This window comes from Xenopus laevis, chromosome 3S, assembly GCF_017654675.1.
Source record: "Xenopus laevis strain J_2021 chromosome 3S, Xenopus_laevis_v10.1, whole genome shotgun sequence".
NCBI lineage: Eukaryota > Metazoa > Chordata > Amphibia > Anura > Pipidae > Xenopus > Xenopus laevis.
This window is the reverse complement of record NC_054376.1, coordinates 101304503-101329799: the sequence shown is the minus strand read 5'-3', so window position 1 is coordinate 101329799 and position 25297 is coordinate 101304503. Positions and strand designations below refer to the sequence as shown.

Here is a 25297-nt window from a genome sequence, read left to right as displayed (position 1 = left end):
ATTTGTTGGGCACACTAAACTCTGTGTACACTGGGCAAATAATTTTAGTTTTTATTCCAACAAAGAATTGCTGTAATTTCAGGTATGCGCTTGCCAAGTGAGAGCCACAGGGAAGATGTATGCTTGCAAGAAACTGGAGAAGAAGCGCATCAAGAAAAGGAAAGGGGAATCGATGGCTCTAAATGAGAAGCAGATCTTAGAGAGAGTCAACAGCAGGTTTGTAGTAAGTACAGCTCCACCTGCAGGATAAATGGATAAATATTCCATATGTGGGTGATTGGGGGGCATCGTATATTAATGCCGAAGATGTAGTCGAGCAGCATGTGAAGGGAACCACTGAAAGTAATGTTGCACATATCTTCACTCCATGATAATTACATCTTACGGTAATTATATTATTCTGACATGACAGACAGGGTTCGGTATTTCAAACTGACCTATTCCCAATTGGAACTTTGAATCCATTCTGCCTACCACAGAATAGGGTCAATATTGCCTAAGTCAAAGTAACCTACCAGAATGTTATTAAATACTGTCATGGGAAAACATGTTTTTTCCAAAACGCAACCATTAATAGTTCTGCTCCAGCAGACTTCTTCACTAAAATCCATTTCTCAAAAGAGCAAACAGATTTTTTTTTTATATTCAATTTTGAAATCTGACACGGGGCTAGACATATTATCAGTTTCCCAGCTGACCCAGTCATGTGACTTGTGCCTGCACTTTAGGATGGAACTACTTTCTGTCAGGCTGTTATTTTTACTTAATGAAACTGAATCAGTCTCAGTGGGACTTGGCTTTTACTATTGAGTGTTATTCTTAGATCTTCCAGGGAGCTGTTATCTTGTGTTAGGGAGCTGCTATCTCGTTACCTTCCCATTGTTCTTTTGTTTGGCTGTTGGGAGTGGGGGGGAGGGAGGGGGTGATATCACTCCAACTTGCTGTACAGCAGTAAAGAGTGATTGAAGTTTATCAGAGCACAAGTCACATGACTGGGGCAGCTGGGAAATTGACAATATGTCTAGCTCCGTGTCAGATTTCAAAATTGAATATAACAAAATCTGTTTGCTCTTTTGAAAAATGGATTTCAGTGCAGAATTCTGCTGGAGAAGCATTATTAACTGTTGCATTTTGAAAAAAACGTGTTTTCCCTTTAAGCTGCTGGAGGAAACCAAATCACCCAAAGGAGATTCAAACGTGCCAAATGTGTGAAAACAAGAAACCACCCAACATTGTTTAATCTGATTTTTACATTATGGACAATCAGATTTTGCAGCATCCTACAAAATCTAGCGCTTTTGCAAAAAAAGAAGCCTGACCAAAGGCTTCTATGTAGTACTCCACATAGTCAGCCAGTCCTTGCTAGGCACATCCCACACACTAGAGGCTGTGTGCAGTTTTTTGGCTATAAATCCTTTGATTCATATTACTGGTATAGCAGAATGAGAATGAATGCTGAATAATTTCAGTTCCACTGGTGAAGTTGTATTTAGTCTCGGCAGACACACTATTAGACTACTTTGCACAATCTTTGTTTGAATAGTAATGTTAAACCTCAGCAGCTGCACTTCTCCGGACTTAAGCCTTGCTTATTACCAGAGTTTAGGGTTATTCATTTAACCCTTTCAGTCATGCAACACCATGGGGCCCATTTACTAGCAATCGAATTGTGATTTCTATTCTAGGAATCCAAAAAATTGTGGTTTTTCCTGTATTTCTAAAAAGCTCTAAAAAATTGAGATTTAATATGTGGAAAAAAAACGAAACCCTTTCATGCCAAACTTGGCCAAGTAAAAGCTGTCAAGGTGCTGTAGAAGTCAATGGGAGGAGCACTGATCCTATAGGACTCTTTATAAACCGATATATAAATCAGAATTTTAGATGTTTTCAGATTTTTTTTTCGCTACAAAATGGTTTTAAATACAAAAATGATAGTGCTAAATTCGGTTCCGTTCACTTAAAATTAACAAAAAGTGAACGCCGCTAATTAGGGCACTAAAAAATATTATACAAAAAGCTTTGCTGTGTGGTGCCTATTGCATCTCTAGCGGCCAATTACAGCATTCACATTAAGACAGCTCACCCGAAAAAGGTGGTAACCCGGGTTTGAAAACCCCGTGTCCCGCTCCTGGGTTCACAAATACCTAAAACAGTATCGAGGGTAATTTATCAGAAGGAACTCACCAGATCAAACGGGTGGCCTGGGTGCATCTCCCCAAGCCCGTAAAATGTTTGACGAGCTCTCCATTCTACCCGTTGGATTAAAAGAAGTAAATATTTATTTTCAACATATTAAAAGCATCCATTCCCTGACGCGTTTTGTATCTACACGTCAGGGAAAGGATGCTCTTAATATGTTAAAAATAAATATTTACTTCTTTTAATTCAACAGGTGAATGGAGTGCTTGTCAAACTTTTTCGCTACAAAATGTCTGAAAAACTCTAATCAGAATTTTTAATAAATTCAATGATCATTTTTGTGAGTTTTAATTGTGGTTTCAAAAACCTTTAAAACCACTAAAATCCAGCTTTTAAGAATTAAGCCTCTGTGTGTCAGCAAACATGCAGCCAGGTGCAGATTAAAACGGAACCTGGAAACATGAAACATAAGCACCCTCGGTTCTGTCGTTGGTGGCACCTTAAAGGGAAACTGTCATGGGATGAAAATTTTTTTCAAAATGAATAGCTTAATAGTGCTGCTCCAGCATAATTCTGCACTGAAATCCATTTCTCAAAAGAGCAAACAGATTTTTTTTTATATTCAATTTTGAAATCTGACATGGGGCTAGACATTTTGTCAGTTTCCCAGCTGCCCCATGTCATGTGATTTGTGTCTGCACTTTAGGAGAGAAATGCTTTCTGACAGGCTGCTGTTTTTCCTTCTCAATGTAACTGAATGTGTCTCAGTGGGACATGGGTTTTTACTATTGAGTGTTGTTCTTAGATCTACCAGGCAGCTTTTATCTTGTGTTAGGGAGCTGTTATCTGGTTACCTTCTCATTGTTCTTTTGTTTGGCTGCTGGGGGGGAAAGGGAGAGAGGGGTGATATCAATCCAACTTGCAATACAGCAGTAAAGAGTGATTGAAGTTTATCAGAGCACAAGTCACATGACTTGGGGCAGCTGGGAAATTGACAATATATCTAGCCCCATGTCAGATTTCAAAATTGAATATAAAAAAATCTGTTTGCTCTTTTGAGAAATGGATTTCAGTGCAGAATTCTGCTTTTTGGCAGGCTGCTGTTTTTCCTTCTCAATGTAACTGAATGTGTCTCAGTGGGACATGGGTTTTTACTATTGAGTGTTGTTCTTAGATCTACCAGGCAGCTGTTATCTTGTGTTTGGGAGCTGCTATCTATCTGCTATTGAATATAAAATAATTGAGAAATGGATTTCAGTGCAGAATTCTGCTGGAGCAGCACTATTAACTGATTCATTTTGACATTTTTTTTTTTCCGATGACAGTATCCCTTTAAGGGTTGATCATGTAGCTTTAGACTGGAGAGAGGTTCAGGTATTCTTTTACCACAGTTTAGATAAATGTAGAAAATCATTATACAGAGGGTTTGCCTCCAGCTACAGAACTACAGCATCCTTTGTCTGTATGCGAATTCTGGGATTTGAAGGGGGTTTTTTCCCCTCAGGATCTCTATTTTTTTTCTTCTATTTAGATTAATAAAATTCCAAATAACCAAAACTCTGTTCTTGTACAATGTTTTCACATATGTAACTTTTTCATAATTAGACTTGGATTTTAAGAACAGGATATGAAATATCCTGTCTTAAATATCTTACATGCAGAAAATACCCCTTCACTCGCATTTCCTTTTCCATATTAGTTAACGTGTAAAATGTGGTTTCCAACATAAAAAGAAAATACAATTTTAGAAACAGGTTAGAACTAATTATGTACCTTATTTTAATAACCCATGTTAGGGTCCTGGCCCATAGTCTCCCTTTATCTCCTGATATGGTCAAAATTCTTAACTAGGTGATTATTGATAAAATATTGCGAAATACACATTTCAGAACAATAAATACGGCAGTGCTATAAGGGGCATATTTATAAAGCTATACAATTTGGGTAACATGGTGTTAAAATGATCTGGGTGTAGTATTTATAAAAGTGTGTAATCTATCTTGGCCCAAAATTATACGTTTCAGTGGGCTTGGAGAATTTTCTGTCCATTGTAGTGTATGGGAAGAAAAGGGGCAAGTCTTATAAACTTACATAAAGTAAAAAAAGAACTGTCAGTTAGTTATGTAAGGACCTGCACATATTACACAATTTTACTAGCTATATGCCTTCACTAGAGAAACCACTCTCTACGAAATGTTTTACTCTCAGCTTCTACACATATTCAGTATGCCATGTTTTGCATGGCAGTGGGTTTATAATAAGCAACATATCATGATTTCCTAGATGGCCAAAGTATTGTCCATTTCTTTGTTGTTTTTTTTCCCCCTTCTCGTAAAAATTAACCTTTACACTGGAGTGTAAATTGGTATCAGCAGGCACATGAAACTAAAGATTTGAGAGGCTGGGCGAGTAGGAGTAGCTGGTGGATCTGCTATATCCTTAATCAGTTTTGTGAACAACTAAATAGTATTCCAGTTTGTGTACCTAGCAGAAAGCTCTTTCATACAGTCACCTAGCCACATATATATACTGTATATTTGGACAGACCTGGGATGACTTTGACATAGTTGGCTAGTTTAAATATTTTGCAATATATGGACAAACAATCTATGTTTTGTTTAAGCTTAAGGCACAAAATGTCTCATATATTGATAATGTGCAGAGGACTTCTTGTGTTTGTCCATGTATATATGTATGTATTTATGTAAACACACACGACATCCATTTTAGGTTTTTGCTAAGCAATATCCAATATAACATAAACTATTTGACATATTTCCTGTTGCCTGACTTCGGGCGACTATGGAAAACGCTTGGCCGCGTGTGCATTAGCGCAGGCGACTTTACATTATAGCCTATGGGAAAACACGCTGAGGCAGTTCGGGGAGATTGCCGCTCAGAAGATGAGGTGATTAGTCGCCAGGCGACAAAATCTCCCACGAATCTCCTCGTGTGAACTAACCCTTATTCAGTAGAATGCTTTACCATACCTGAATAAACCGCTGTAGAAGCTCTCTGTTTAGAATAGCAGCTGCCATATTCACTTGGTGTGACATCACATCCGGCCTGAGTTCCCCTGCTCAGTCAAAGCTCTGGGCTCAGATTACAGCAGGGAGGGGAGGGGGAGGAGAAAACTGAGCATGTTCAAGCCCTGCCCTGGAGGTTTAAGATGAAAACAGGAAGTATGATACAGAAGCCCATTTGTACACACAATAGAAGGAAAGAAATGCTGTGTTTCTTTTGACAGAGGACTCAGAGCAGCACTACTTTGAGGGTTTACTGATGTATTTGTATAGACCTTTCTAATAAAGCTTACTTAATTTTAGCCTTTCCTTCTACTTTAACTTTAACTTGAAGCTGCAGCATAGTTCAGGAATGTTGGGAATATGGCAATAACCGTTTGCTTTGTCTGGAAGTAAAGTGATTTATTGGTCTCAGTACTGAATGAAGAGCTTGATGCTATGCTGAAGGGTTAGTTGGCCTGTATTATCTCATACAAAGGTCACTTGTGTGAGTTTAATGCTCACCGATGAGCACTGCAAGCGCTTAGTTTTCAGGAAGCTATTCATAAGAAGGTTTGTGCAGCTAGAAGACTTTTGCTTTCTTTTCACCATGGCAGGTTAGTTTGGCATATGCCTATGAAACTAAAGATGCTCTCTGTCTGGTACTAACCCTGATGAATGGAGGAGATCTGAAATTCCACATTTACCACATGGGAGATGCTGGATTCGAAGAGGGGAGAGCTATATTCTATGCAGCAGAAATCTGTTGCGGTCTGGAGCACCTTCATCAAGAAAGGATAGTTTACAGGTTTGTAGTGATCATCAATAAACATTGGTTTCTCTCCGGAGACTTGGGGCTTTCCCGATTGAGCACTATGCCATAAAAGAGGAGAAACCTCTTTATATAATCTTGCCTAGCTATAAAGACCTGCCTTTCACCTCTTAAACTGCACCAGTCACACATCTAAATAAGGCCAGACTCCTCCAAATATTTATGATAAAGCGCAGAGTAGCATAGCATGTTTGGTACCTGCCATGTCTCTGCACAGTTGAAGCTGATCTACCCTTGACTTTAACTGTGCATGGTCCTTTGCCAGAAAACCAGGACAAGAAAGTCAAGCAGGCTGAAATAGCGACCCTAATCCTGCTGAGCTTATCTGCCTTTCATTATGAGGTAGAGGGGAGCAGGGTGTTATTGGGGTTCATTAGTCCACTGCATCATGAGGAGTGAGGGAGGCCTCCCAGGGGACCAAATTGTTTGAAGGGATTTGGTTCCTTGGAGTATATAATAAGTTTTTTTTTTCTTTTTATTTCCTTTATTAACAGAGATCTCAAACCAGAAAACATTTTGCTCGATGATGATGGTATGTATTCACATCTGTGCATAAGTAACACTTCTTAAGAATTATTAGGTTTGTTTGTTTGTTTTTTTTAAACCACTATATTCTTATTTTTTATCTTTCCTTTTTATTTGCACACTGGAAATGGTAAGAAGTTAATCTATCATGTATTTTCTTGTGCTTACCCGCCCCCCAAGAGTTTGTGAAGGTAATAAGGCTCAGCTGGCAGGTTTAAGCATTCCAATGGCTCAGCCTCATTGATACAACCTTCCTTAGATCATTAGAGCAGTGGTACACAGGGCAATGCCAAGCATTTTGTTGCACAGGTGTTATGTTGCTCTCCGGGTAAGGAGACAAAATATTCAAAATCTTCCCTACTCTGTTTAATATAGATGGCAGTAGCCTGAAAGCATGGGTGCACTTTTGAATTGGCAGAAATTTTGTGTAACAAAGTCTTATAAAAATAGTGTACTCATGCTTTTAGACTTTCCCTGTACAGAGGTCCCCTCTGGGCAATGGTGAATCAGGTTAATTTATTTTTATATATATATATCTGACGGTATATCAGATTGTACAGGAAATGACCAGCAGGTGGTGCTGTTATGAAATTCATTATATTGGTAGTTAAAGCATTATATTGGCTATTAGTAAAAACTTGCATAGCTCTGAAACTGAAAAAAATTATAAATAATAATAATTAATTTTACATACATTAAGGTTTGCAAATAAATTATCCTTTAGCAATGCAGGGGCAGTGTAGTACAGTGGGTTGTGGCATTCCATAGAAGACCTTACATCATGCTCATAACTGTTTATTAGGGGTTAGAGAGAGAATAACTGTATGGAGTACTCTTTTGTATGTGTGTGTGTGAGACACTGTACACCATTTTCTTAAACAGGTTATTGGTCCATTTTGTCACGTAAACTGATATTAAAATTCTCTTGGCATATCCAACAGGGCATATAAGGATCTCAGATCTTGGACTTGCAGTACATATTCCAGAAGATCAAACTATTAAGGGAAGAGTAGGGACTGTTGGCTATATGGGTGAGTGTTCCTAAATATGGACCAAAATAATAATAATGAGAGTGACCACTAATATATATATATATATATTCCTTTTCCTTGTCCAGCTCCAGAAGTGGTGAGAAATGAGAGATACACTTTCAGCCCAGATTGGTGGGCTCTTGGTTGTCTGCTATACGAGATGATTGCGGGCCAATCTCCATTCCAGCAAAGAAAAAGAAAGATTAAACGTGAAGAGGTGGAGAGGCTTGTAAAGGAAGGTCAAGAAGAGTATTCTGCCAAGTTTTCTCCTGATGCCCAATCTTTATGCAAAATGGTGGGTATATTATTTGGTGTTTACTGAAATCTAAAATAAAACTATTGTTATAGAAAATAGGAGTATTTGTAAGTTCAGGAAAACATAAAAGTGAAATGAAAGTGTTGTCAGAAAGTTTGGCTGGTATGGTAAAGAACTGAACAAAGAATTATGCTAAAAATGCCACATTTATGTCTGGGATTTTTTACCAGGATACTCCGAAGGGTAAGTATGGAGTATGGGGCATCTCCCCGGGGGGGGGGGTTAGTCTGGAGAGAGGGGGGTCTACCTGGGGTGGGGGGGTACAGGGTTTTTTCCCCACAGGTTGAATTCTCCTTTAAGCACTTGTGCTGTTCCACAGCAAAAAATGTAATGGATCCAAGGAAGCTACCCATCTGCAGTTTTGGAGTAAGACCAATAGAATGCAGAGTGATTTTGTTTGTAGCTGCCAGGCAGCAGAATAGCATAGCCCTGATCATCCATTACCATGTTATTTATTGAATGAAAAGTGCCCTGTTTGACACACACAGACTGGTGACAGACAGACCCTCTATGCAAAAACCCTCAAACAAACCTTTCCCCTCTTCATGTGTGTACCTAGACACCTACACATGCTCCTCATAGTAAGCATCACAGAACATTGTCCATCTCCGTAACTGCCAGCATTGAGATTTCCTGTGGTTTTGAAAAAAAAAGAAGCAGTGAGGCACAGGCAAAGCAGAGAGCATGTACTGTACTCACTCATCCCTGTTCATCATCCTTGAGTAGTCTAGTTGGCAGTTTCTAGCTGTCGGTTTACGGCTTCAGTTCATATACAGTGTAACAGTTATAGACAAAATGATCATAATCAGATGACGCTTTTGATCTCCTCGGTATATTTCATGGCATTTTAATGGAGAGTTACCTGCTACCTAAATACTTTGTGTCAGTAATTGCTGTTTTCTTTTTATCTGCAAGTTTTTGTTGGCATGAATGTGTTCCATCTCCGATACACAATGGCAATAAATAGAGAGTATTGTATTGTCAGATGAGCACTGAGAGCAAATGAATAGAAGTTTAGACAGGAGAAAACTGGAGGTCTGTAATTTCCTGCTACGGGGTTTGTCATAAGACAAAATATTCTCTCATGACACGTTCTGGTTTAAATGTTTTTGTGTGGATGGAATTTCAAGATTTTCTTTAATGGCCAATGATTAGCCCTTTGCAGGACATTAACCTTTCATTTCTTGTATAACGCCAGTGTAACTTTGCCCTCATGTTTTATAATATTGTTCTGCTGACAACTGTCTCCCAAGATTTTTTTTTATCTCTTTTGTAGCAGACTGAAACTGGTTCTTTTGCAACATTTTATCTGTATTTTGCACCATCCATTTTTCTTTGTGTTTTATCAGGATGCCCAGGCTCTGTTGATGCCATTGTCCCCCCTGATCATAAAGCTGCTTCCACGTTACTTCTATATTTAGAAGTTATCCAAACATAAAAACTGTCTGGACTAAAAAGATGATTGATTTTATTATATGATTAAATAAGCAATACAGTACAATAGTGATGTGCGGGCCGGCCTGATACCTGCAGATTGGGCGAGTTCGGCCCGACCTCGCACTCTTCCTCACGGGTGTGCATTGAGCTCTTCTCCTGCTCTCCCTGCCCGCCACCATCAAATGTCGGCTTCCGGCTTCGTCTTTTATAGATGCTGTGCTTGCTCGCCCTGCCCCTTTTGTGATGTTATCTGCGGTGCGGGTCTATAAAGCCACCCAAAAGTCTGATGTGGTCGGGCACGGGCCAAGGGAGGGTGGGTTATCGTTGGGTGCGGGTCAGGGAAATCCCAACCCACGCATCACTACAGTAGATTTTAAGTTTTCCCTCATTTTACATTGTTCTTTTGTGGTTCGACCTATATATTATGCATCATAAGTTTACCTGATTTTAAATTTTCCTGGATTTTACACCATTTTTTTTCAGGTTCCTGGAAAAATGTAAAATGGGGGTTCTACTGTACTTACTTTTATATTCAGGGAGTCTCCAAAGGAGTACATATGATTCTATATATACGGCACAACACATTCCATTAATAAAATCTGTCACGTTATTAATGGGGGATCCCCCAAGTGAACAGCCAGCAATTGCTCCTCTAATGGCCATATGTCTCAGGGACTATCAATCACAGAGTTTTTAATTTATAAAGCTCACATAGATGGACCAAGTATAAATCTAAGCATGAGTTCGGAAGGCTGAACTGAGAGCTTACAATCTAAGGGTTGGGGCTGTTACAATACGTACTCTAAATAAAAGTAATACAAAAGTGTGGCCCTTCTTCTTAGCCAAGCTTGCAATTTTTCCAATTTTTGATTGCAGCAGAGTTCAAGGCTATATGCAAACAGTAGCTTTTTTTTTCCATTTAATGTAGTTAAATGAGTTTGTTTTTGCTTCTTTCTATAGTTACTTTTGAAAGACCCCAAAGAACGCTTAGGGTGCCAAGGAAGAGGTGCCCAGGAGGTGAAGGAGCATCCCCTGTTTAAGCAAATAAACTTCAAGCGGCTTGAAGCTGGTATACTGGAGCCACCCTTTAAGCCTGATGTAAGATAATTGCTTACCACGTCTCTCAGTACAAATAACACTGCAAGTCTAATGTTTGCACAGATTTTATTTCACAAGGAGGGTATAGGCAAACTCATTCATATTTGTGTAGTCAACTGTTATATAGAGTGGACAGCTGAAAGTCATATTTGTAATATATTTGTAATATATTTTCAGCCTCAAGCTATTTACTGTAAGGATGTCTTGGATATAGAGCAGTTCTCTACAGTAAAGGGGATTGATCTGGAGCAGACAGACAATGACTTCTATCACAAATGTGCCACAGGCAACATCTGCATCCCTTGGCAGAATGAGGTGTGTAAGATACATTGATGGGAGGGGGGGGAAAATCATTGCTTGGTCAGTATACAGTGAATATACATCTGTGTATATATATGACTTATTTAGATTGTGGAGACAGACTGCTTTTGGGATCTAAGCGCACTACCTACAGATGGAAGTGTACCACCTGACCTGGATTGGAGGGGATTGCCATCCCCACAACCCAAAAAGGGACTACTTCAATGTTTCTTCAGCAGACAGGTAACAAAAACATAGTGGTTCATCTAAAAGAATCCCTGGGCCAGTCAAGGCCCATAATTATTTACATGTATTCATAAAATGGCAAAATATTCAGCAGCGTTGTACAATAAATTGATGTATACAGTAAATACAGAGATCACATACAAGTATATTGGAGATAGGTTTCTTTTTCATTAAAGAAAGTAAAAATGGGATTTTATCTTTTTGCCTTTACATGCCCTTTAAGGCTCCTAGGTACACCTGTGGAAAAGGATGGTGCAGACTAAGCTCTACACCATAAAATAGGTGCAAGCTAAAGAGTATAGTGCTGTTGGGAGCAAGGGCACTTGATAATTACATCTTTTCACATCAATTTTTTGCTGGTGTTTTAATAAATGTGGCTGTGAATGTCAACCTCAGGAAGGGGATGCCTGGGAAATAGTTTGAACTGTTTAGCCTAGTAATTTACTGCATTAGGTTTGTGCAAATCCAAATTTCCAATGATACAAAGCAGCGGATGGCGGTGGTCTATTTTTTGCCACTTTAAATGCATAGATTTTTGTATTACTGGAACGCTGGGTTTGCAAAGATTTGTTTTCTGTAGTCCCATCTTAAAGGAACAGTTCAGTGTAAAAATAAAAACTGGGTAGTGCTAAGAAAGACAAGGAACCCTACCAGTAAATATAAGAAAGTAACCAGAGAAAACCTTTAAAATAAATGAATCAAAGAGTGACTCATATTGGACTCAACCCATTTCTGTGATCAGGAGATATTACGTTGACAGCATCCTAGGGACTTGAAAATCGAGTGACTTGACGACTACTGGAGGGTTCATTCTAGTGACTTGACAACTACTGGAGGGTTCATTCTAGTGACTTGACAACTACTGGAGGGTTCATTCTAGTGACTTGACAACTACTGGAGGGTTCATTCTAGTGACTTGACAACTACTGGAGGGTTCATTCTAGTGACTTGGTGACTACTGGAGGGTTCAGTCTGTGGTGGGTTTCATCTTGCAGGAGAGTTAGCATGTTTGTCTTTGTTTCCATAATAAGCGGATTGTTTCCTAAGAGTTCTGCTAGTGCTCTTTCTGATTTAGTGAGTGGATTGGGATAAAGTAGTTTACTAAAGAGGGCCCATTTAAAGGATGGTTGTAGCGGTTTCCCAGTTAAGTGGATCCAGAGGGAGCTAATTTATATCCAGAAATGTTGCAAGTCCAAAGACAGTGCTCTAAGTTAAGCATCTGGAGTGTGGCAGCGTAAGTAGTTGCTAATAGGAAGGTTACCCAATTTCTTCTGTTTCACTGGGGTTAAGTATGAGTTGGGTAAAATCTGGAGCACCATTTCTTGGTATTTGCTTGAGTTGAGGAGTTGCATAGAGTGACGGTGGAGCTGGAGTATGTCATGTTGTTATGTGTGAAGGCAAACTTGTCCATTTAGCTAAAGTTTTGTCATCACTCTCCTTAAAGCTTGAGATCCTAAGTAGATGGGATAATTGGGAGGTAGATTTCACTTAGGTGTTGTCTTTCCACAGAAGGTTAACGGGGTTTGTTTTGTCCGTCTCCAAAAGGTCCCTAAGTATGTGAATTCCAAAGTGATGAATTTGGAGGAGAATAAATAAGTTTTGTGTGACAAATGGGAATTTGGAGGCTAGAGTAGCTTGAGGGAGGAAAGAAATGTCAGTTCCTAGTAGGTTCCTAATGTTGCTATGGCCTTGAATCTGCCAGGAATACAAAATAGGGTTTTGTAGGCCACTAGGAGAAGTGGCGTTATCTAACGAGGTAGATAGACTGAATGAGGGGGCCAGTAAATTTGTTTTGTTGTATTCTTTAATATTAGGTAGATTAAGGCCTCCCTCCAATTTGTGGTGTTGTAGTTTGAGTGCACTAATTTTAGGATGTCTTTTATTCCAAATGAAGGTCCGTTATGTATGATTTAATAATTTGAAATCTTTGGGCCTGATCAAATATGGCAACATTTGTAAAACATACAGCAGTTTGGGAAAGAAAACCATTTTTAAAAGATGTATTCAACCAAAGAATGTTTAGTTGAAGTTTTTCCCAGGTCTGACATTCCCTTTGCAATGAATCTATTTTATGTCTCCTATTTAGTTTGTATAGTTCCCTGTGCTGCTTAGGAATTTTGATACCTAGGAATTTGACGCATTTCTTTGCTTTTTGAAAGGGTAATTTTGGGGACCAATCCGTTTTAAGAGTGTGAAAGAATAATGCTTCATATTTCTCTACATCTGCCTAAATTTGGCATCTTAATGACTGAGTTTGGCTTTGTGTATGTTCGGCTTCCTCCTGGGTGGGGCTGGCATCATCGTGAGAGGAACCCTTATGTGCAGGTGCAGTGATAACTGCAGATTTTCATCATATTAGTAAATTAAAATGTGTCTCTCTGCTTTTTTGCTCTTACATAATATCAGATTTTTTTTCTACAAAGCCTTTTCAGTGTATGTAGCATTTTCCTTTTGGTTATTTAAAAAGAACAGTATGGAACTGGAAAGATTAAGAAAGGCATGGGAGCAGAGCCAATGCAGCTTGTTCAATAGAAGCTGCATTTTGAATGTCAGGGGGCCTTTTTAATGTATTTGACTGGGAACAGATTAAAATATTTTGGTTTTATAAGGTCTTTAAAGCATACAAACACTTAAGGGCTCTTACACACACACACACACACACAGGTTATTTAATTCCATTCTACCCTATGCATTCAGTGTATTGTATTTAATTTCATTCTACCCTATGCATTCAGTGTATGGGCCCATAATGGAGGCTTGGATCAGTTAACTCCTGCATTGCGATCGAATGCTCAAAAATCAACAAGATTTCAAATACATGCCCTTAAGGCTGTTTATTGATCTGCTATGTTTAAATCGGAGGGAAAACAATGGGTAACCCAGGATATAATAGTCAACTTTCATATGAAACGCCGATTGGCCTGTAGAGGTGATATGAAGCAAGACTGATGTTGAGAGGCTGAGCCCAGACTAGAGGCTACTTGCATTGATGTCTGGAGCCTTTGCTGCAATGCTGTTTTCAAATCACTGGAGAGTTTTCTCTGCTGCTCTTAGTGAGTGATCCACCGAGAAAAGATAGAAGCTATTAATATTTTAACACTTGCTTTAAAAAAGCATAGCTAAAAGTAGTTCCAAATAGTATATGGAAAAAATAATCAGTAGGAATAAAACTGTGGTCTCTAAGGGGACCCAAAACATTGGATGGGAATACTTAGCCTGAAGGGCAGTCAGGGGGAGATGCGAGGGTGAAAGCTTACTTACTATGGCCTGTATTTTTGTGTCTTTTTCTATCTCACCATGCTATAATGGCTTTCATAAGAACACAATTATGTTCTGATAACTAGAACGTTAAAGGGATTCTGTCATGATATTTATGATTTCGTTTTTTATTTCTAAATTACACTGTTTACACTGCAAATAATTCACTCTACAACATAAAATTTCATTCCTGAACCAGCAAGTGTATTTTTTTTAGTTGTAATATTGGTGTGTAGGCGCCATCTCAGGTCATTTTGCCTGGTCATGTTCTTTCAGAAAGAGCCATCACTTTAGGATGGAACTGCTTTCTGGCAAGCTGTTGTTTCTCCTACTCAATGTAACTGAATGTGTCGCAGTGGGACCTGGATTTTACTATTGAGTGCTGTTCTTAGATCTACCAGGCAGCTGTTATCTTGTGTTCGGGAGCTGTTATCTGGTTACCTTCCCATTGTTCTTTTGTTAGGCTGCTGGGGGGAGGGGGAGGGATGGTGGATGATATGGCTCCAACTTGCAGTACAGCAGTAAAGAGTGACTGAAGTTTATCAGACCACAAGTCACATGAGTGGGGGCAGCTGGGAAACTGACAATATGTCTAGCCCCATGTTAGATTTCAAAATTGAATATAAAAAAATCAGTTTTATTCTTTTGAGAAATGGATTTCAGTGCAGAATTCTGCTGGAGCAGCACTATTAACTGATGCGCTTTGAAAATAACATGTTTTCCCATGACAGTATCCCTTTAAAGAAGAAGTAAACCTTAAAGTGAAAAAAAAACTACCCTCCTCCCCCCCAGCCTAGCTGCTACCCCGGGTACATGCCCCTAAGTCTTTACTTACCCCTTGGTGCAGATTCTGTCCAGCGGAGTTCACAGGCGCCATCTTTGGCGCATCAGTAATCTTCGGGACTTCTTTCTTCACTTTGGCAATTGACATGACTTTCGACGCATTCGCAGTTGTCACAAAGCGAAAGATTGCTTCAACTGAACATGCGCCGCACATGCACATGCGCCGATACGGAACTTACTTCCTGAAGGAGACCGAAGTGAAGAAGATCGCTGCTGTGAACTCCGCTGGACACCATCTGCACCGAGGATTAAGTAAAGACTTTGGGGCATTTGCCCGGGGTAGCAGCTAGGCTGGGGGAGAGGTGGGATGGAGGTCTATGTAGGGTAGGGGGGTAGAGTTTTTTTTACTTTAGGGTTTACTGACATGTCCTACACAAACACCATCAGTCACCTTGCCGTTCCCTGCAGCAGACTTTGCTTCTCCCACGTGGAATAGAGATGCTTTTTGCCACAGGAAAGCTGTTCCTGCGAAACTTTTCTCCATGATAATTATAATAAAGTGTTGCTTGGGTCCTGAGCAGAATGAGCTAGAGACTTGTGTGGGGGCATCTAGTGGAGGCACCAGCACATCCCCTCTCACTGACCTTTACTGTGAATAGACCTGTCACTGCTCGCTCATGGTTTCTAATGTTCCCAGCTCTAATTGTTGTTGATTATCAGTTATGGTAACCCGTGTGATCCGTTTCCCCTTCTTTCTTACTCATTATCACTTTCCGCCTTTTCTTTCATCCAGGACTGCTGTGGCAATTGCAGCGATATTGAAGAGGAGCCGACGCGCTTATAGCCCCAGTGGGGCCTCAGAATTGAACTGCGAACTAAGATGGATCCGTTTACATGTTTTGCACATTTACAGCCATATATCTTCCCTGCTCATAGGGGGCTGCTGCTCACAGCAACGGGTCACTGGAATTTCTCCCAGCAGAGGAGTTAAGGATTCAGTAGTAATGTATAAAGTCACGTTTTTCAATGTAGGAATATATATTTCCAGTGCCTTGTCCCACAGGTAAAGTATGGCCTTCCCTCGCTGCCACAGGTCAAAGGACTTCATTGGCCTCTCAGGAAGGACACGTCTGTGGAAATCCCTAGGGAGAATGTTTATTTCTTTCTTTTTACCTATAAACTAAGAGATGTTTTTATTTTGTTTATGAAACAAATTTTGTTTTTATATATAAAATATGTAGCTTAAGGACCCTCCTCCCTTACAGAACCACCTCCTTTTTATGTTCATTTCAGGCACCTGTTTATTGTGTATTTTTTTTTTTTATTGCAATAATATATAAAGTTAAATGAATATGTTTTTAAATTTCAAAAATCCTATGTGAAATGCTCCAGAGAACTAGTAATTTATTTCCAGGGACAGACAGTTTGTGCTTTTGCATTTCAACATGCCAACATTTCATGCATTTTAATTTATTGCAGCAGTGCATCTTGGCATAAGGCCCCAGTCTAAACTATAGGAATGAGTTGGTTAGATCTGAAAGGGGTGGTTAGCCTTTACGTTCACTTACAGCCCTATTCCTAGCAACTTTTCAGTATGTTTTATATATATAGTTCCTCTTCTGCCTCTTTCAAAATGAGGGTCCCTGGCAGCCAAGGTGCTAGAATTTCACAGCATTTATATTTTTATCACTTTCCTATCTACGCAGGCTTTCTTCTATTCATCTCATTAGTCTCTCATTCACAGCACTGCCCAGTTGCTACAGTAAATTGGACCCTAGCAACCAGATAGCTGCTGACATTCCACCCTGGAGAGCTGCATATCATAAAGCTAAATCATTCAAATAATAAAAATGACCAATTGAAGATTATTACTCTGTGCATCATATTAAAAGACAACGTAAGGGTAAACCACCCCTTTAACAAAACAATTGGATTTCGTGTATAAAGTAAAACCGTGTGTTTTAATTTTAATTTTTTTTAATCATTGGTCTTAAAAGCCCCATCTGTAGAGGAGTCACATATAAAGACATATCTAACTCAATGACATGTATGCTAAATGTGTTCATCCTACTATGTGCTTCATCAAAATCATACTTGCTAATAAATGTTGAAAATACCACTTTTTTTTAACTTTCCTGAGTGCCAGTAATCTTCACATTTATGGTTTCAATGCAATTCTACATTTTTCCTCTACTGCTGGTTATTTAATTTTGAATGTAAGCGAGTGTGTTACATTTATATTTCAGTGCAAAGGGTTTTGCTATTGGTATGACAACACATAATTGTCTTCTGCTCTGTAAAAACATATATGTTGGTTTTAATCCTGTGCAATGTGATTGTTTTATTGGTATCTTGTTTGGGAAACTCCACATCAGGATTAAACTAGGCAAAACCTGATCATGAGCCTTGAAGTCACTCATAAATGCTGTCCCTACTCCGTTTGAAGCTCTTATGATTATGGAGCAAAGTGGGGGAAAAACAGGCCAAAAGAATGTCCATCTTTTGCCTCTTTTTATATTGCACCCAAATGCTGCTTTGGTGTATTCAGTACTTGTTAGCGCTGAATGTCAATGGGCAGGAGGTAGTCAGGACATTGTTGTCTCCCAGTGCTGCCATTATGATTTACTGTGGTCAGGGGCCCAATGGCTGATGGGGGACCCAAGAAATGTAAAAGTGTGGTATGTGGGTCTTGAAGGGATTGCGAGAGGGCAGGGTTTGGATGGATTGGGGCAGGGTTTTAAAGGAATTTGTTCAGTGTAAAAATAAAAACTGGGTAAATAGGCTGTGCAAAATAGGGTTGCCCAGGTCAAAACCTCCTGCCCGGTTTTCCAAATAAGGAAAACCAGGCAGGATTCCCCATAATTGACACATCGATCGCCGCATCATGGCCCGGCCCTCCGCATCACGGCCACCCCCCTATACATCACAGCCCCACCCCTACTGGTCTTTACTGGGGGGGTGCGGGAAAGGTGGCAACCCTGATGTCTAACATAATAGCCAGAACACTAATTCCTGCTTTGCAGCTATCTTGTTTTCCACTGATTGGTTACCAGGCAGTAACCAATCGGTGACTTGAGGGGGGGCACATGGGCCATACCTGTTGCTTTTGAATCTGAGCTGAATGCTGAGGATCAATTGCAAACTCACTAAACGGTTATTTACCATGTGGCCCCCCTTCAAGTCACTGACTAACGCAGAGTTAGAGAGCTGCAAAGCAGGAAGTAGTGTTCTGGCTATTCTGTTAGACATCCAGTCTCTCCAGCCTCTATACATTCCATTTTTGCTAGTAGTTATATTCAAAACATTTTTTATTTTGCACAGCCTATCTATTTACCCAGTTTTTATTTTTACACTCAACTGTTCCTTTAAAGGAGAAGGAAACTCCCTGGGCGCAAAACCCCTCCCCTGTGTTGCCCCCCCCTGGCCTACATGTCCCCCTGGGCAAATGCCCCTAACTTGTTACTCACCCCTCTGCGCAGGTCCTGTCCACGGAGTTCACAGTCGCCATCTTCTCCAACGCGCGTCTTCTTCCTGCTTTGACCGGCGTCTTCTGGCGCATGCGCAGTAGGAACAGTTACCGGTACGGATCTACTGCGCATGCGTCGAATGTCACAAAGTTTTTTTTTTTCATCCCCTCTGTTCTTCGTACTTGAATATGCAGCACCAGTAAATGACCCATTGTATGTTCTGACTGATATACAGTTATTGCAGTTGTTTTTTGAATCCATATGCACATACAGATATGAAATTTGCTGGGGCTACACAATCCACTTCCAAAACAATCTGTTTATGGATCTGAACGTGTGTAACTAGTTTTAGGCCTGTCTGCCAATGCAGAGGCCTGAGTGGACTCCTTATACATAGAAGTAGTATCTAGCGCTTATGCTTAGTCCTTCTAAAGGGTTATTGGAACCCTTAACTGTCTCTGAAACATTTAAAATTAAATTCCCTGGTAGCTTCTAACTATAACAAAAGTTGCCAGGAGAGGGCACTGTACCAATGGTGTAGGCATAGCTCTCTCCTGAGACTTCAAATTCGGCATCTCTCAATGGATGAATGGTCTTTGCTAGCTGCAAGGGCAGAAATCGTAAAATTTTAAAGTGTGCAAGACTTTAATGAAATGTATACTCACACATTATACCCCCACATACAGTGTGTGCTATAAATTGTTCAGACCTTCAGAAAAATGGATTGCATGAGATACAAATATATGGAGAAACTTTCTGTCCTGTAACCTGCCACCCAAAAGGTGCATGTGCAATGAACAGGGCTGGTGCCGAACATATAATTTGCCTATTGTTGCAGTTAGCAAATATATATATATATATGTGATTTGTTATTACTTGCACTAAAAAGGGCAAAGTCTAAAATTAAAATCACATCCTGCTTCGTGACTTACAACTGTTTGCACCTAATGAATCGAACACTATATACACACATTATGTGAAATGGTGCTTAAGCTAGGATGAGATTTACCAATATGGGTGCTAATTTGTGGGGCTGAGATTCTGGAAAGAACTCTGCAATATGGGTAAAAAATGTGTGGTCTTTTTGTAACCAACACTTAGTATTTGCATTAAATAAATGTGCCCTTATCTTTTAGTTCATTATATCTGTAATTTTTTAAGAATCCCGCAGATATCAAAAAGTGGTTACAATGTGAATAATTAATATATTTATTCCTGATATATGGGAGTGTAAACTATGGTAGCCATGTTGAATGCTGTATTTGTAACAGCATTGTTTCCCCATTTGTATGCAGTAGTTAGATTCCCTTCATGCATGAAGTAAATGTTCTATTTTGCTTTCAGTTTTGAATTGGAAAATTTGGTGGCTCCTTTGTTGAGCACAAGGGTTATTGTAACCAAACAATCCCAAAAGGACAGATGTGGGGAAAAGCTGGATTTGAACACTTAAATTAGCCACTAAATCATTGAATTACTGCTCTTGAAAGATCCAATAAATCTCTAATACAAGGGAGCCCAGCAACAAGGTATTGGTGAAGGCACCACATTTGCAGCTTAGTGGTGTAGTGTTTGGCTGGGGAGGTTGAGAGTTCCATCTTATTCCCACATTTGTCTTTTAATTACAGTGAACTTGGATTCTTCATGAACCACCACCAAATTTGTCAGTTCAAGAATGGCTAAACCAAGGCTTTGTTATTTAGGGCACACTTTTCAAGAACTAGAACAGACCCCGAGCATCTTAGATGGAATAAAATTCAAGACATTGTGCATTAAAGGCGGTTGCCTTCACCACTACCCCACTTACTGGGCTCCCCCACTGGAACTTATTGTACAGTAAGTGCATGAATTCAGTAGTATAATGTTTGTTTGCAAGTGACATGTAGGCAACACTACATACAGGGGCGTAACTACAGCACTACTACAGGGGGGCTCAGGTGTATACCTGCTGGCCACGCTAATTTCTAGGGATGCACCGAAACCAAGATGCGGTTCTGGATTCTGCCTTTTCAGCAGAATCCAAGTGCCTGGTCGAACGGAATGCTAAAAAATCATGTGATTTTCGTCACAGCAAGGAAGGAAAAATTTTTTTAACTGCCCGCTGTGTATGTGGTTTTCTTTTGCTTGTCTGTTGCCTAATTTGTATATGCAAATTAAGATTTAGATTGTGTTCGGTATTGGTCCAAACCTTTTGTGAAGCATTCAGGATTCAGCCAAATTCTAAAATATTGGTGCACCCCTACTAATTTCAGGAGGAACAAAGGTGAGACTGTGAAATGCATTTTAGCATAATAATACAAATATTACAAAATAGCTTATTTTAAGAGATTCTTACAGAATCCCTAAAAAATTCTGAGAAGCATTTACAGTACTTGCCATTTGCCCCATATTTGTTCCTTGTTGCTCAGCTCTTTGTGCTCATACAGTTGTACCTTGCCCTGAATATACTATCCTGCAAAGAGGCGATGGGCCATCCCCCCAAATGCTCCCTTGCTTACATGGAATTAAAACACAAGCTATGCAGCACCAGGGGCCACAAGATGCAGGAGTGATGTTTTCTTACTTTTCACAATCTCTCTGTGTTGGAGTGGGGGGCATTATTGTAGTGCCACAGGAAAAGCCTTTTCCCAAACTGTTTGCACAAAGTAACACAAAGCACTGAATAACCACTATAATGGATTTTAGAAGGGTGTCATGATACTTTTAGCTACCTAGCATACTGTATGTTGTGCTTTGTGTTTTTTCCTTTTAGGATAAATTGCTTTACTATGTTCTCAGCATCAAAACTATAGGCAAGTTAGTCTGACATCAGTGGTAGGAAAGCTTTTCGAAGGGTTAATAAAGGATAAGATACTGAACTGCATTGCAAATCATAATACTATGAGTTTGTGCCAGCATGGTTTTATGTGTAATAGATCTTGCCAGACTTTGATTCTGGGATGGCAGTGGATGTGATTTACTTAGACTTTGCTAAAGCATTTGATACAGTGCCACACAAAAGGTTACTGGTTAAATTAAGGAATGTTGGCCTGGAACATAGTATTTGTACCTGGATAGAGAACTGGCTAAAAGATAGACTACAAAGAGTGGTGGTAAATGGAATATTTTTTAATTGGACCAGTGTTGTTAGTGGAGTACCGCAGGGCTCTGTACTAGGTCCCTTGCTATTCAACTTACATAGCTACATAGTTAAATCGGGTTGAAAAAAGACAAAGTCCATGAAGTCCAACCCCTCCAAATGAAAACGCAGCATCCATACACACACCTCTCCCTGACTGTGAAGAACCCCCTACGTTACTTCAAATGAAAGTTCTTTTCTTCTAGTCTAAAGGGGTGGCCTCTGGTACGGTGATCCACTTTATGGGTAAAAAGGTCCCCTGCTATTTGTCTATAATGTCATCTAATGTTATTCCAACCTTAACGAATTTTCAACATATCCTAATAAGCATTTTCCTAAAAATATGTACGACCGAAAAACACCTAATCAACCCTATAAATCTCCCTGTTCAAAATACCATAAAGAAACACATCATTATGAATGGGATTTTCAGGAGAAACGAAACAGAGACTAAGAGAAAAGACCATACCATCGTATAGGGGGACCATTAATAATCTGTACACCACACAAGAAAAGGAAAACGTTTAGAAAACGAGGAAATAGAGGCGGAAAGAGATCGAACAAATAGAGAATCAATAGACAGAATTAAAAAGGGGATCCCCTTTTAGGGATCTACAACCTCACCAGTAAAATTTTAGAACTGTATCTAATTAAAGTACTGCAAAAGGATTAAAATTTGCTCCCACCAACAATTTCGATAAGTTCCAGACATATATTGACATCCATAAGTACATTAGAAAACTCAGTCTAAAAACAAGAGACACCAATTGATTCCACTCAGATATTTTCACACACCTCACTCAAACCCAAATCCACATTTAATCCCACTCATTCCAATAGTCATTTCATTAACACTTTCAGAGATCTTGTAGTGGATGAACTCGATACCATGAAACCTAACAAACCCAATAAACCAAACCGTACGGCGGGGGAACGTCATGCACTTAAACAATTAAAAAATGACAACACGATCATGATCAAACCAGCTGATAAGGGTGGAGGCATTGTAATTATGACCAAGGAGTATTATATTCAAGAAATCAAAGGACAATTATCAGATGACACCACATATAAAAAATTAAGAACTAATCCTACCAATGAATACAAAGGACAGCTTAATAAGTTACTAGAAGATGCTAATAAAACAGGAATTCTGAGTAAGAAATAATTTGAGTACATTGGCATATACTAAGAAAAGACAAAGATTTATTTGAACACTTATCAGATAATCCACGAATAATATACAAAAAAAACCCAAACTCTCAAACAAATTTTAGCACCAAGTTGCATACCAGTCAAACAACAAAAATATATCAAAACATTTCTTCCACAAGAAACCAACGGATTCTTCACTTGCAAAGATTGCAAAGCTTGTAAAACTTGTAAAAATAATGAGAAAAAGATTTTCAAATTTAGATCAAATGTAACGAATGAAACATTTGCTTCATTAATTGTAACAGTATGAATGTGATTTATCTACTTGAGTGCCCATGCAAATTACAGTATATAGGAAGGACTGGCAGAAAACTTAAAACAAGAATAAGGGAACACATTTATAGTATCAAAAAAGGAGTTCTAACACACAGTGTATCATTTCAAATCACAACTCAGACCCTTCCTTGTTAACTTTTGTAGGAATAACCCAAAAAAAGGCCCACTGGCGTGGTAGCGATATAATTAATTTAATATCCAAGGAAGAAACTTTCTGGATCCACAAATTGAAAACTCTGACACCAAGAGGACTGAACATAGAAATTGATCTTAAATGTTTTTTAAATGACGAATTTGTCTTATAAATGACCGATTCTGTTCTTATATATTAATTGATCTATTTCTTATTCGTTTTTATGTGACCAACCTTTTTTGTAAAAGTATTTTATGTCAGTTGTCTTTTTAATTACACCAATTATGTAAATTGGATAAATTGTGTCGAAAGGTTGTGTGGGTAATTGCCCCTGAGGAAGTATTCTTAGATACGAAACGCGTTGGGCTCAATCAGTCCGTATTTAAATCTATTCACTAAACTATTGTATCTGAATGACAATTGCCTAAGAATTCAATAGCAGAAGTAAACGCTACAACTACTAGCGTCCGACACGAGGAGAGAGCCGACTTCCGGAAGTATTACGCCGAAAGCAACCATCAGAACAGGCGCCCGCAACTGTACTCCCCCTCTCTAAAACAACTGTCAAGATCGGGGAATTATCGCCGACCCGTTCGGCATATTACTCCAGGAGGACTGCACCACCGGACCACAAGCACTGTGCTTCAAGGCGCACTCTAACATTACTGTTAGGGATGTAGCGAACCGCCGAGTATGTGTTCGCGAACGCCGTTCGCGAACACCGGCAAAAAATGCGAACAGTTCGCGAACTGTTCGCGAACTTCGAACATCCGAAAATCGTTCGATTCGAACGATCGTAGGATTTTTAATCGTTCGATCGAACGATTTTCGTTCGAATCGAACGAAAATCGTTCGATTTTAGCGATCGAATGGTCGAACGATTTTGACGCGAACGCCTATTGGCGAACGTCGCGCGACGTTCGCGAATTTGCGCGGACGCGAACAGCCGATGTTCGCGCGAACAAGTTCGCCGCAGAACAGTTCGCTACATCCCTAATTACTGTCCGGTAAGCACAATTCTGCACTATTTGAGATTCTTCCCATTAGGTATACCACCAACGAGACCTACTACAACAGGACGTGGATGCCAACATTATTAAGGAGTGCGAGACAATCTACTAATTACCTGTGAGTAGTTCACACATAAGCACATTACCCTTTACACAAAGGATAATACACTATCGAGTTTTTACCTTTTTAGGTATTTCTGACATTCTGAATAGCACACCTACCCTTGTTTTACCTGTATGTGGATACGTGGACACGTGGACGTTTTTGATTGGTGCAGCTTGAATCCTTGGTTATTCAGCAAGCGCGGACCTTCACCCTTTCACTTTATTAGCTGGAGTTGAATAGCACCTCAGTGTCAAGCTGTGATGTTATGGACACTTCATGCTTATTAAATATTTTGCAGGGTAATATTTGTGCCTATATGTGCCATCTGGTATGTGTGTCCCTGAGCATCTGATACTGAAAGAGACTTACAGAAACCATCAAATCTAGAGAATCATTGGGGGGTATATTATATATGTGCATATGCGCTGCTACGCTTCTTGGATTTAAACATTTTTTCCATTTTACACTAAACAAAATTGAACTTTTTGCCCAGAAGGACAGACATTTAGTTGATGCCTTTGATTATACGTTTAGCCAAACAGATTGGTACACTGGTATCTGTGACAGCATTTTCACAGCTTTAGCCCTTTCTGGGAGAATACTGGCAGAGAGCAGCTGTCAGACCTTGAAGCCGGCAGCTGCCTCCTATATGAATGGGAAATGCAATGTATAGTGCAGAAACTGGCACTGCTGGGGGGAAACACTCGGTAATGGGTCTCCCAGAGAGGAGCTCAGAACACTGCATGTGACCCCTGCATAAATACAGATAGTACAGTTATAACAGAATTATTCAATGCATCATTTACTTTAGTGTGTAAGGCAAGGGAATGGAGAATAATTCCTCCGTGCATAGGCCTGAAGCACCTGGTGTCCCTGGCACATTTAAAGGGATACTGTCATGGGAAAAAATGTTTTTTTTTTCAAAACACATCAGTTAATAGTGCTGCTGCAGCAGAATTCTGCACTGAAATTCATTTTTTAACAGATTTTTTTATATTTAATTTTTAA

General features: G+C 39.5%; 1 protein-coding gene across 2 annotated transcripts in view; it reads left to right on the top strand.

Annotated features, from left to right (window-relative positions):
* The window catches only part of grk6.S (G protein-coupled receptor kinase 6 S homeolog), a 37401-nt gene extending 20315 nt beyond the window's left edge, over nucleotides 1-17086 (top strand). For both annotated transcript variants that reach the window (NM_001094044.1, XM_041587656.1), the window contains 9 exon segments: nucleotides 83-223; nucleotides 5759-5949; nucleotides 6468-6505; nucleotides 7440-7529; nucleotides 7616-7824; nucleotides 10243-10380; nucleotides 10558-10695; nucleotides 10789-10923; nucleotides 15761-17086. In NM_001094044.1, the coding sequence (NP_001087513.1) occupies nucleotides 83-223; nucleotides 5759-5949; nucleotides 6468-6505; nucleotides 7440-7529; nucleotides 7616-7824; nucleotides 10243-10380; nucleotides 10558-10695; nucleotides 10789-10923; nucleotides 15761-15811 (1131 nt within the window). In that variant the 3' untranslated portion in view covers nucleotides 15812-17086.
* Nucleotides 17087-25297: the final 8211 nt, after the last annotated feature.